The sequence below is a fragment of the Monodon monoceros genome, unplaced genomic scaffold (genome assembly GCF_005190385.1).
Source record: "Monodon monoceros isolate NGI ecotype Baffin Bay Population unplaced genomic scaffold, NGI_Narwhal_1 Super_Scaffold_9, whole genome shotgun sequence".
Classification (NCBI taxonomy): domain Eukaryota; kingdom Metazoa; phylum Chordata; class Mammalia; order Artiodactyla; family Monodontidae; genus Monodon; species Monodon monoceros.
In genome coordinates, this window is record NW_021703786.1 from 9,821,777 (window position 1) to 9,835,495 (window position 13,719).

General features: G+C 34.6%; 1 protein-coding gene across 8 annotated transcripts in view; it reads right to left on the bottom strand.

The window, feature by feature from the left end:
- The window catches only part of BCAS3 (BCAS3 microtubule associated cell migration factor), a 578,108-nt gene that overhangs the window by 419,930 nt on the left and 144,459 nt on the right, over positions 1-13,719 (bottom strand). For all 8 annotated transcript variants that reach the window (XM_029211565.1, XM_029211568.1, XM_029211573.1 and 5 more), the window contains 2 exons: positions 11,646-11,722; positions 6,366-6,449 (listed from right to left, as the gene is read on the bottom strand). In XM_029211565.1, coding sequence (XP_029067398.1) covers positions 6,366-6,449; positions 11,646-11,722 — 161 coding nt within the window. The remainder of the gene's footprint in view (positions 1-6,365; positions 6,450-11,645; positions 11,723-13,719) is intronic.

The following is a 13,719-nucleotide window of genomic DNA, read 5'->3' on the forward strand; positions in this document are numbered from 1 at the left end:
AAGCCAAATTATTTGGAAAGATGAATTTTAAGTGCTATTTGAAAATCCAGGAAATAAAAAAGATTATTTCCTCTAAAGAGATCCAAACACATATACAATTAATATAATTTATACTTACAATTGTAATGTAAGACATAAAAGAGAATTAAAAATTTAATAATTATTCCTTCTATATAACAATGTGGTTAACCTATATGAAGCCACATGAGAAGTTATCAGAAAGAGAACAATATTAATGATTACTCTGTCAAAGGAAGTGTAGCATTCTTTTTTTTTCCAAATTCATTATTACATTTATTCCATTATTGAATTCATTTATCCATTATTGAATTCATTTATTGACTGCTACATATTGGGTTTACAGAAATGAACAAAATATAGTCCCCGACCTCAAGGAATTCACCATCTAGTGGGAGAGACTAATAAACTGACAATCATAAACAATTATACACACACACATGTTACCAAACCAGGTTCATCTTGCCCAACACACAGCAAGCCAAAAAGCTGAGACATCGAGGTTTGTAGCAAAGAGAAGTTTTCTTCACAACATAGCCAAGCAAGAAGACAGGAGAACAAATCTCAAATGCACCTCCCTGAAGGCAAGAGGCTCAGGGTATTTATGTGATAAAGAATAAAGAAGCAGGGCGGTCTGAGGTGTGGGGAGTGTGGGAAGCGTGGGGGAAAATGATTGGGAAAAAATGTACAGGCATAACAAAGCTACAGGTCTCTGCACATTCAAAAGGTCATGGAGCAGACCCCTGCACAGGCCCAGGTGAAGGGTAAGTGGCCCCATCCAGTCTTTTGTTCTTTTTCAATAAAAGGGTTTCTTTCATTTTTTTTAACTTTACTTTTTTTATACAGCTGGTTCTTATTAGTTATCTATTTTATACATATTAGTGTATACATGTCAATCCCAATCTCCCAATTCACACCACCACCTCCCCACCCCACTATCCCCGTGTGGTGTCCATCAGTTTTTTCTCTACATCTGTGTCTCTAATTCTGCCTTGCAAACTGGTTCATTTGTACCATTTTTCTAGATTCCACATATATGTATTAATATATTTGTTTTCCTCTTTCTGACTTCACTCTGTATGACAGTCTCTAGATCCATCCACGTCTCTACAAATGACCCAATTTCGTTCCTTTCTATGGCTGAGTAATATTCCATTGTATATATGTACCACATCTTCTTTATCTATTCATCTGTCGATGGACACTTACATTGCTTCCATGACCTGGGTATTGTAAATAGTGCTGCAATGTACATTGGGGTGCATATGTCTTTTTGAATTATGGTTTTCTCTGGGTATATGCCCAGCAGTGGGATTTCTGGGGCATATGGTAATTCTATTTTTAGTTTTTTAAGGAACCTCCATACTGTTCTCCATAGTGGCTGTATCAATTTACATTCCCACCAACAGTGCAAGAGGGTTCCCTTTTCTCCACACCCTCTCCAGCATTTGTTGTTTGTAGATTTTCTGATGATGCCCATTCTAACCGGTGTGAGGTGATACCTCATTGTAGTTTTGATTTGCATTTCTCTAATAATTAGTGATGTTGAGCAGCTTTTCATGTGCTTCTTGGCCATCTGTATGTCTTCTTTGGAGAAATGTCTATGTAGGTCTTCTGCCCATTTTTTGATTGGGTTGTTTGTTTTTTTAACATTGAGCTGCATAAGCTGTTTATATATTTTAGAGATTAATCCTTTGTCTACTGATTCATTTGCAAATATTTTCTCACATTCTGAGGGTTGTTTTTTCATATTGTTTATAGTTTCCTTTGCTGTGCAAAAACTTTTAAGTTTCATTAGGTCTGTTTGTCCATTTCCATTGTTTATTTTTGTTTTTATTTCCATTACTCAAGGAGGTGGATCAAAAAAGATCTTGCTGTGATTTATGTCAAAGAGTGTTCTTCCTATGCTTTCCTCTAAGGGTTTTATAGTGTCTGGTCTTACATTTAGGTCTTTAATCCATTTGGAGTTTATTTTTGTGTATGGTGTTAGGAAGTGTTCTAATTTCATTCTTTTACATGTAGCTGTCCAGATTTCCCAGCACCACTTATTGAAGAGGCTGTCTTTTCTCTATTGTATATCCTTGCCTCCTTTACTGAATATAAGGCGACCATACGTGTGTAGGTTTATCTCTGGGCTTTCTATCCTGTTCCATCGATCTGTATTTATGTTTTTATGCCAGTACCATATTGTCTTGCTTACTGTGGCTTTGTAGTATAGTCTGAAGTCAGGGAGTCTGATTCCTCCAGCTCCGTTTTTTTCCCTCAAAATTACTTTGGCTATTCAGGGTCTTTTGAGTCTCCATACAAATTTTAAGATTTTTTGTTCTAGTTCTGTAAAAAATGCCATTGGTAATTTGATAGGGATTGCACTGACTCCATAGATTGCTTTGGGTAGAACAGTCATTTTCACAATATTGATTCTTCCAATCCAAGAACATGGTATATCTCTCCACCTGTTTGTATCATCTTTGATTTCTTTCACCAGTGTCTTATAGTTTTCTGAGTACAGGTCTTTTACCTCCTTAGGTAGGTTTATTCCTAGGTATTTTATTCTTTTTGTTGCAATGGTGAATGGGACTGTCTCCTTAATTTCTCTTTCTGATCTTTCGTTGTCAGTGTATAGGAATGCAAGAGATCTCTGTGCATTAATTCTGTATCCTGCAACTTTACCAAATTCATTGATTAGCTCTAGCAGCTTTCTGGTGGCATCTTTAGGATTCTCTATGTATAGTATCATGTCATCTGCAAACAGTGACAGTTTTACTTCTTCTTTTCCAATTTGTAGTCCTTTTATTTCTCTTTCTTCTCTAATTGCCATGACTAGGACTTCTAAAACTATGTTGAATAACAGTGGCAAGAGTGGACATCTTTGTCTTGTTCCTGATCTTAGAGGAAATGCTTTCAGTTTTTCACCACTGAGAATGATGTTTGCTGTGGGTTTGTCGTATATGGGCCTTTATTATGTTGAGGTAGGTTCCCTCTGCGCCCCTTTTCTGGAGAGTTTTTATCATAAATAGGTGTTGAACTTTGTCAAAAGCTTTTTCTGCATCTATTGAGATGATCATATGGCTCTTATTCTTCAATTTATTAATATGGTATATCACACTGATTGATTTGCATATATTTAAGAATCCTTGCATCCCTGGGATAAATCCCACTTGACCATGGTGTATGATCCTTTTAATGTGTTGTTGGATTCTGTTTGCTAGTATTTTGTTGAGGATTTTTGCACCTATATTCATCCGTGATATTGGTCTGTAATTTTTTTTGTTGTACCTTTTTCTGGTTTTGGTATCAGGGTGATGGTGGCCTAGTAGAATGAGTTTGGGAGTGTTTTAATAAATGTTTCAAAATAATCCAATATGAACAATTTCAATATTAAACTTCTTCCTTCAATACGACCTCAGAGAATTTTTCACTATTATATTCTTTATAAGGAAAGCCAAATTATTTGGAAAGATGAATTTTAAGTGCTATTTGAAAATCTGGGGTGGGCAAAAAAGATTATTTCCTTGAAGGAGATCCAAGCACATATATAATTAACATAATTTATACTTACAATTGTAATGTGAGACATAAAAAAGAATTAAAAATTTAATAATTAATCCTTCTGTATAACAAAGTGGTTAACCTATATGAAGCCCCATGAGAAGCAGTCGTCAGAGAGAGAAAAATATTAATGATTACTCTGTCAAAGAAAGTGTAGTATTCTCTTAAGGAGCACATACTACATGGCTTTTTAAATATTCTCCATGTTATATATCTCATGGTAATATATCATATTACCTAGAAATTATTAAAATGCTAAGAAATAATAAGAAGAAATTTTATTTTCTATTTTCAATAATGACAGGCTAGGTAAATCAGATCAATGCTACCAATGAAAACAAGTAGGAAAACCGGGGAGTTTATTTTTCTTTAATTCTGCTTGAAGTTACTGAATATTGAACAAAATAGTGATGAGTTACTAGGTCAAAATCCAAGAGAACAAGGAAATCCAGACATGTGAGCTGGTATTTAGGCGTAAATGCACAGGATGATTCTAGAGGGGGCTTCTAAGAGACTGAGTAGTGCTTTTGATAGACTTGTGGAACTAGGTAGTCATGTTCAAGGGGGTCTACTTTCCCTGCATGCTTTGGGTTGAAACATAAAGGGACATACAATAGAAATAAGAGTGAACCTGTAGTAATCAGGATCTTACAGCTATTTCAGGTGACCTTTATTTAAATAATTTAAGTAATCTCAATCTGTGAAATTGGATTAAGATGATCCAAGCCTAGATCTCAAACTCACATCTGTTTCTACAAATCTTTTTTAAAAATTCTAGCAAACAAGGAGTCAAGACATCATAAATTGAGAACAGTAAACAACAAAAACAAAACTAAAAGGGAGCCAGACAGTGAAATGATCAGAAACAGACCATGTCTACTATGTTTAAATAGTTTGGCAATTTGAGAAAAACTGAATTCTAGAGAACCAGAAACTATCACTATTTACTAAAATGTTTTATCAATGCATATATGTTCAATTTTATCAAACACTTTTGGTGCATGTATTGAGATAATTTGTATCATTTTCTCCTTTATTCTGCTAATGTGGCAAATTACATTCACTGATTTTGAGTAGTAAACCAGCCTTAATTGTGGAATTATCCCAAATGGATTATGACACATTATCCCTCTGTGTATTTTTTTTTTCTGCTAGTATTTTGTTTAGGATTTTTCCTATCTATGTTAATGAGCAAGACAGGACTATAGCTTTCCTTTTTCATAATGCTCTTGTTAAGTTTCAATATCAAGGTGATCTTAAATCATGAAACAAGATGAGGCATAACCTGACCTTTTTATTCTATAGAAGAGTTTTTGTAATATTGCCATTGTTTATTCTTTTTTTTTAACTGAATTATAGTTGATTTACAAGATTGTGTTAGTTTCAGGTGTATGGCAAAGTGATTCCACTACATATTTTTTTTCAGATTATTTTCCATTATAGGTTATTACAAGATATTGAATATAGTTCCCTGTGCTATACAGTAAATCCTTATTGTTTATCTATGCCATTGTTTATTCATAAACATTAGATAGAATTCTCTGGAGAAGGTATCTAAATATGACAGTATCTTTGTGAGATTTTTCTTTCCTTAGCAAAGTTTTATATCCACTTAGACAACAAAGTACAGGAATTATAAGTGTACACCATGATAAATTTTCACAAGTGAACATACTAACATAACAGGAGTGTAATCTATAATATAACAGTAAAAATTATAAAGTAATATATTTATAACTACACTACTTAATTATAGAAGTCATTTTTATGTTCTTATCATGGAAAACTGGAACTAAGTCGGCTAAATAACACTGATGCTGCCTAATTACTCTGTTTCAGATTTCTCTTCACTGAAATAACCATAATTTTTTCATACAGAGGAGAAAAGTAAACCATTCTTATAAAGATTCTGAAATCTAAAATATATGGGGCTGTAAGCAAAAAGCCATTCAATAATTCCCTTTGAATGAAAAATATGTAATGCTTCTCTCATCAAACCACATCATGTAAGCATTTGTGATCAGTCTTGAAGTATTTTTGTATTTGTTTTACATAAAACAGTGTGACCTTTGATTCCCTCCCTGTGGTTTGTTTTAAACTGTTGTTCTTTTCTGAATAGTTGTGCTTTCTATTACATGCTGTCATTTAGATTCACTATGTCATCCCTATTATTAGAATTGTTTTGTTGTATACTTCACAATTCAAAAGGATGGTGATTATAAGGATACCTTATAATCAGCATAAAGTTTACGAGCCATCATCATAATTAACCCTCGCACATACACAAAAAGAACTCACTTGACAAACACGCAGGGGGCAGCTCTGTGACATGAAAGAATCTTTGAATGTGCCAGGGATTTCCCTCAAGTTTTGTTAAGGAATAATATTTTTTTTATGTCAAGAAGATTCATAAATGTTCAAAAATGCAAAGGGATGTCAGTATAGGTAGAATGATGCAAATCACACACATACACACACACACACACACAAATCCAGAAGTTACTACTTAAAACATGTAAAGCTTCTTTCCAAAGTAATTAGATTACAGACTTTGACCTAGCTAACAGACTTAAATATTTTAAACTGGATAAATACAAACCTTATAATCATTACAATAGAATATAAAGTATGATTTAGGAAACTTAAGAGATTAAATACCTAATCATTTTAAGTCACCAGTTCTCTTGAGTGACAAAATAATTCTGACTTACTTAAGTTTGTTCGACCTTTGCAAATGAAAAGGGAACGTGATAATTACTCCACAAAATCGTACCTCCTAGAGACTACTGGATACTTACTTTAGCAGCACTAATGACTGTGGCAGTATAAGACTGAATGTTGTCTCCACAGGCTCCACCACGGGACTGATGACATCGAATCAACTGGAAAGAGAGAGAATGACCAGAAAGTTATTTCTATTAAACTGTTTAACTCTACAGGCTCTTAAGATAGAGCTTATTTACCATGCAGAATGATGGTGGTGGGTGGGAATGTTTGCATGAGTGTTTTCCAGACAAACAGCTAAAAGCCCTGCTGAGACACTTTTACCCCTTTTTATAATCTACTGGTGCCACTCAAGCAGTTTCATGCTCAAATACGATTTTTAATTACAAGATGAATAGTCTTTAAGAATTCATAAACTCTGAAATGGTAGGATTTGAGATCTGGCAGGCTTTCCACAAATAAATTTTAGAAACATAATCAAAGGACTTAGCCATTACTTCCTAACATTAAATATTTAACATGCTAACAAATTGGAGGTTTTGTCCTCTTAATTCCTACATAAAGATTGTAAAAGGAAACTTTAAAAAATAGACAAAAGAATGTGCCGTATTTCCATTTTCAATTGTGTTTGTGGGGAAGTGGCACAAATTATGCATAAATCAACTATGACACATAATAGCTGTCCACTTCAGAGGGCTCACCAGTTTTAACATTAGAATGAAAAAGACATGCCCTTATTCATAAATAAGTAAATCAAACTGTCAATTTCCAAAGTGAATCAGCAGTTTGACATGCATGATTCTCTCATGTGCTGAGCAATTAACCAAGACTAAATTCTCCACTGCTCCTACACTTCTAAATTTAAAGAAAAAATAGAAAGAAAAAGAAAGAAAAGAAGAAAGAGAAAGAACGAAAGGGAAATTAAAAAATCATTAGCCAGATTTTTACACTTAAAATTTTCAATAAAATGGCAATAGTAGACTATTAGAACAGCTCCACATTGTGATATGAATTATTAAAAGCCTTCAGAATTCAGAACAAATCTTCCTCTCCCAAAATATAAAAACAAAAAAAATGTTCTATATAATTTAAAACCAGGTCACTTGATAAAGATTAATATGTGAAACTTTTATTCTTTTATTATAAAATCAAACTTTTCTTCATCACTGATTTGTATTTTTTAAAAAAATCCCTTAAGACAATAGTGCTGTGGAATTTTCCAAATCGCAGGTGACTGGCAAATGTAGTTTCACACGGGAAAAGAGGGAGCTTGAAAAGTGATCATTTTAGCTAATAAAAAGAATCTCTCTCACTTACTCACCCAGTCACTCATTCATTCATTCACAAATACACATTTGAAGAATTATGAAAATTATCCCCTCTGCTGCCTTCTGAAGCATGTGCAAGGAAAGACATATCCTAGAAACACTATCTTTTCCCTGCTTCAGGTAATTAAAATAACCAAGGAAAACAAGCAATACTATCACCTTTTCAATTCATCTAAATCTGAGTCAGCATTTCTACATAAACATAACTAAGCCAGAAATTTCTTTAAAACTTAGACTCATTACAAAAGTTATATTTGCATCTCAGTACATCAAAATAAAAGACAAAGCAGAAATTTCCGTAGTGCAAAAATCTATCATGCCCAAATCCCAGGAAATATTGGTAAGTGAAAAAAGCGACGTATAAAAGACCATGTATATAATGTTATCTTTGGGGAAATAAAGGGAAATATAAATATATCTATATAACATATGAGAAAATATATACGCATATAAATATAAAGACAAATGTATACAATTATGTATCAAATGAAAACTGTAACAATGAAGGAAGGCAGAAAAAGGGGGATAAAGGACAAACTAACTAAAATAACCTATGAACACAGTATTTGATTGCATACCTTCCATTTTAGGCAGTAATGAAAGCAGAGAAAATTGCAAGAAAATCCTGAACTCTTTGTAGTTGGTTTGATTTTTGCAGTGGTATGAGCAAGCAACTCTGTAATTACTTTTTGGCATTATAGGATTGAAGAAATGAAGAAAACGTGCTGACGTCATGGTCTCCTATCCAAAACAAAGGACATACAAATAGGAAACGGGGGACAAAAAGAGAGAATCCTGTGGAAATACCAATGTGACCTCTTGATTTCCAAAATGTACATGTGTATATGGGTATACATGGGTGCACAAATATGCATATATGTATATTTGCCTCTTCATGTGTATAATAAGAAGTGTGTGTGGATATATAACATGCATATTTCTAAACTTTGTCCACTGAAAGAGTCTAGAAGCAAAAATACGCCAGTAACAATGAACACATCTACTGGACAAAAGCTTAGTATCTAATACCATTGCCCATTAAAAAGAAACAGTAAAATCAGAAGAAGATGATTCCAGGGCTGAGACAAGGCAAGAACAAGATGGACCTGGACTTATTCTTATGATAGCAAGTGAGGAAATTTTTTTTTTTTAATTTTGATGAAGCCACAACACAATGTCACAAGAAGCAGACTAAAGGGGCTCTCATTGGTCAACTCTGGCATAATTTGAAAACCAAAATAATTAAAGACAGAAAAAAGTTAAAAACTACTTAAAAAATAGGAATCATTAACCCCTATCAAAAATATAGATACAGGAAGATTTAAAAAGAAGGGAAAGTTCTTGATTATGATAGAAAGCCAAATGCCTACAGGTAAATGTGTAGTGGGAAGTGGAAAACCATTAATTTGCAATCCTCATAGTAAAGACTGGTTCAGGCAGGAATCATCAATGGATGCTAAAATTAGGTAGGCTAAGATTTCGATAAAACGCAGGATATAAGCATGCTCTTTCCAAATTATTAGTTACAAGAGGAAAAAATAGTACTTATTCAGTAGAGAAACTGGACAAGACCTTGACAAAATTAGCATCACCAATAAAGGACAGACATATACCATGTGCCTCCAGATGTGACGCTGTGGGAAGTCCAGAACAGCACTCATACAATACTACAGTATTCCAGACAGAAATACATAACCCGAATATAATCAAGAGAAAACATCAAAACACTGAAAATAAAAAGCATTCTACTAAAAAGAATAAGGGGTAGATGTAGGGGGCTGTAGTCTTCAAAATTACCAATCCTGTAAAAGATAAAAAAAGAAAGGGACACTCCTACAAGATATAATACCTGATCCTAGACTGGATCTGCACTATAGGAAAAAATTTTCTACAAATGATATGATAGGGTTAATTGACAAAATTGGAACATGGATGCTATAATAGATAAAAGTAGCTTATCAATATTAAATTGGTAGACTTCCCTGGTGGCACAGTGGTTAAGAATCCGCCTGCCAATGCAGGGGACACAGGTTCAAGCCCTGGTCCGGGAAGACCCCACATGCTGCGGAGCAACTACGCCCATGCGCCACAACTACTGAGCCTGCACTTTAGAGCCCGCGAGCCACAACTACTGAGCCCACATGCCACAACTACTGAAGTCCACGTGCCTAGAGCCTGTGCTCTGCAACAAGAGAAGCCACTGCAATGAGAAGCCCACGCACCACAACGAAGAGCAGTCCCTGCTCACAACTAGAGAAAGCCCGCGCGCAGCAACGAAGACCCAACGCAGCCAAAAATAAAATAAATAAAATAAATAAATTTTTTAAAAATTAAATTGGCTGATAACTTAAGTATTCTGGGGTAATGTGATATATGCAACTTACTCTGAGATTGTTCAGAGGTCAACCTAAGTAAAGAGTACATGGGTGTACTTTATAACATTTGTACTCTATTAATTCTTGCAGGTTTTCTGCAAGTCTTCCAAGTTAAAAGTACACTTAAAAATAGGCACTGAAAAACAAACCCAATCAAGATAATATGGCCTCTTGGTTAAAACTGTAGTCAAAGAGCATTTTCACTGAAAGAAACTGTTGCTCCAAAATTTAATTTCTGCAGATCCACACTCAGCCCAAATGCTACTACAATCAGAAACTGTTAACAAATACTAGCTCTTATGTAAATACCATGGAAACACATTTATCTGGAAATATTTCTTCCAAAGGATGGTACAACCATCTGATTAGTAAACTCCTTGTGAATGCCACTACAGGTCCTGGTCTCCGTATATAACACTAGATATTACTGACACGTATCTCTACAAAGGCAAAGGCAAGACAAAGGCAAGACAACTGGCACACTTTGATGCTATGCATCTATGATGGAAGTTTTATCCATAAGAAAATAATATGTAACTATTTGCATAATACCTACAATCCTAAATGAGTAGTTTCCCACACATCACAATAAATCTGCAAGAGCCAAGGGACAATGTATATATCTTCCTCTTGGAAGTCTTGGATGTCTCCGGCACTCAAAGAAATTTCCTACAGACGTAATCATTAGAAGATACCATGATGTCAGCACACTGAATTGTATGCCTCTTGTCTTATTTGAAAAGAATGAATGTGAAAAGTGATATACTGGATAATCCAGAGAAAGAAGAGGGTAGAGTATAAATACAGCATTCACTAAAATGCAAAATACCTATATGTAGCGGACAGAATTCTGGAAAAAGCATCAAGGGATTCATCCAGAAAAATAAATTCCTCCAGTAGTTTCTTGATTTTATGAATTCCAGAGGCTAGAGATACACTGTAGTTTCACCAAATAATTGTTGTACTTACCATATCCAGACTTGTGTCAAGAACTCTTCAATACATATTATTTCATATTATTCTCAATATACAGTAACCATACAAACAAGCAAAAATTGAACAAAAAACGATCTTCTTTGAAGTCTGTAATTTTTTTTAGGTTTCGTTCTATATTCATATGCAGGGCACTAAATGGCATAAAAAGGGATTTGCCCTTTGCTTTGAACTAGACATAAAAAAAGTTTCAATGTATAAATATAATATCTTCATTTACTATGATGACCTTAAGAGATAAGTGAGATTGATAAATAACAACAAATGGCAGAACTCTTGTTTAGATTTAAATGTACACATACAGTTAAAGTCCATTAAATTATTCTATGCCTCAGGTTCCCAACCTACTACTAAAGACAGAAGTCATTCCTGCCTCCTGATTTCTAGCTCCACAGAAACTCCTGTGATGATATCAATGCTGTGATTTAAAATTAATGGAGTAAAGTTCTCTATATAAAACTGAGCCTGGAAAAGTAAGGCTGAGTCCAAATATTGATCCTGAGCAATAAGATCAGACAACTGGGTGCCCAATTAAAACAAAAACCAAACCAGAGAAAACAAACTAGTAAGTTAAACATTCATTATTGGTTGTTAATTACCTTTGGAAAACTCTTCAACACTTGCTCCATTACAAACATTCCAACACAGCCCCGCTTACCTTGTTTTCTGCATAAGCAAGCCAGCGGCTCCCAAGAGCAATAGGATTCATGTTGGGCCCAGGACAAGGGTAGCAGCCTGAAAATTTTCAAATGGCAATGTAAGAAATTTAATAATTTCCGTTGGTGCATCATATTTTGATGCCATAAAAACAGAATAATCAAATGCTTTTATTTTTTCAAGTCTCACATAAAATTCCCATAACCTAGTCATTATTTTAATAGCTAAAAGAGGTTCATTTTTTTCTCCTCTACAGTTTCCTTTGGGTTTTGACTCTGTTCCAATAAGAAATAAATCTGGGAAGAACTGGTATTCACTTTTCGCAAAAATTGGGCATTTTATACAGTTATTCCTGGAACAAGAGAGAGAAGCCAAGAAGAATCATTTAAAGATCATAAGCCTACAATTTCATAAGTCTAGCAAAACTGTTTAGAGAAGAAAGAGAAAGGATACAATTGGCTCAGGAATTTAAGGGCAAAGATAAGAAAGACATAACCCTAAAAAAAAATGACAATAACAGGGGCAGGGTAGAACAAGTAATTTAGGTGTGGAGCTAATGGGGAGAAGTAATCCACAAAGGGTGCATCAGGAGATGTTGGGGAACTAATTTACATAATCCTATGCATTTACATTAAGCATTCAATTTCATTCTTCTTACTTTCAGCCCAGCCAAAAACAATCTAGTAGGTAGGATTATTTTGTGGTTCTCCAATTTCAAAAAAAATATCACACATTCCTGACAGTGGTCACCAACACCATGGAAACACCAATGCCATCTTCCCGAACTCCACTAAACAAGACACAACACAATTCAGTCAAGTAAGTGATATCTGTCATCCGTGAGGGTCTCATCTCCCCTTCTGACTATACCAATAAGGTCTCTGAGTATAATGTCCTCATCTGTCAGCTACACAAAATGATATTACACGGTTTCACGAAACTGCTTTTAAGGGACTACTCAAAGGAGACTGCAGAATCAAAGAACACAAAAAGCCTAACCTAAAGAATTCCTTGTTTATCATTCCACAAGTATCTGGTTAATATTTTCACAAATGTTTTTCCCCAAAATGTACACTAGTGGATCAAACTGAGGTTATCTATTTCATAGCTTAGGTCTCAATTTGGAATCTAAACTTATACGAGACAGGTTTTTATAAAAATAACCTTTTCTTCCCATGACAAAAAACAAAACAATACAAACAAAGAAAAACAGCCAAATTGCATGAAACACATAAGCGTACCAGGAAAAAATAGCATAATCTGAATAGCATGAACAGCACACCTGAAAATACCTTACCCAGCAGAAAGTCTCAGTCTAGTGCTGATCCTAATAGGAATAGAGTTATCAATGAATGAATAATTAACTACTTTGACAAGTACTGTCAAAAATAAAAATAGGCTTCCCTGGTGGCGCAGTGGTTGAGTGTCCGCCTGCTGATGCAGGGGACACAGGTTCGAGCCCTGGTCCGGGAAGATCCCACATGCCGCGGAGTGGCTAGGCCCGTGAGCCATGGTCGCTGAGCCTGCACGTCCGGAGCCTGTGCTCCACAACGGGAGAGGCCACAACAGTGAGAGGCCTGCGTACCGCAAAAATAAATAAATAAATAAATAAAATAAAAAATAAAAATAATTTTATATGTTCTGTAATATATTTATTTATCTTTTTGCTTCTTTATTTTCTGTCTTCCTCCCACTTGATTAAGGTCGTGTTTGTGTCTTTTGTTCACAGCTAAATCTATACTTAGAATAATACCTGAAAAATAGCTTAATAAATGTTTGAATAAATTAAACAATGCACCTAAATTAATCAAAGCATATGTATAAGACACACTTGCAAAAAAAAAAGTCATCTACAGAAGAAAAATTTTCAAATATTTTTCAAATATTGTGCTTGCCTATTCTTTAGGTTAGGCTTTTTGTGTTCATTTTAAAGCCATTTTTTAATAGAAATCTTCCTTAGTTGTACATACATGCTTGCCTGAATTCAGAAAGCCTTTGAGTAGCAATCGTGGTGATTCTGAAATGGTAATGCCGTTGTGTTCACAGCCACTAGAGAAGTGCAAGTCGCTGTTGCT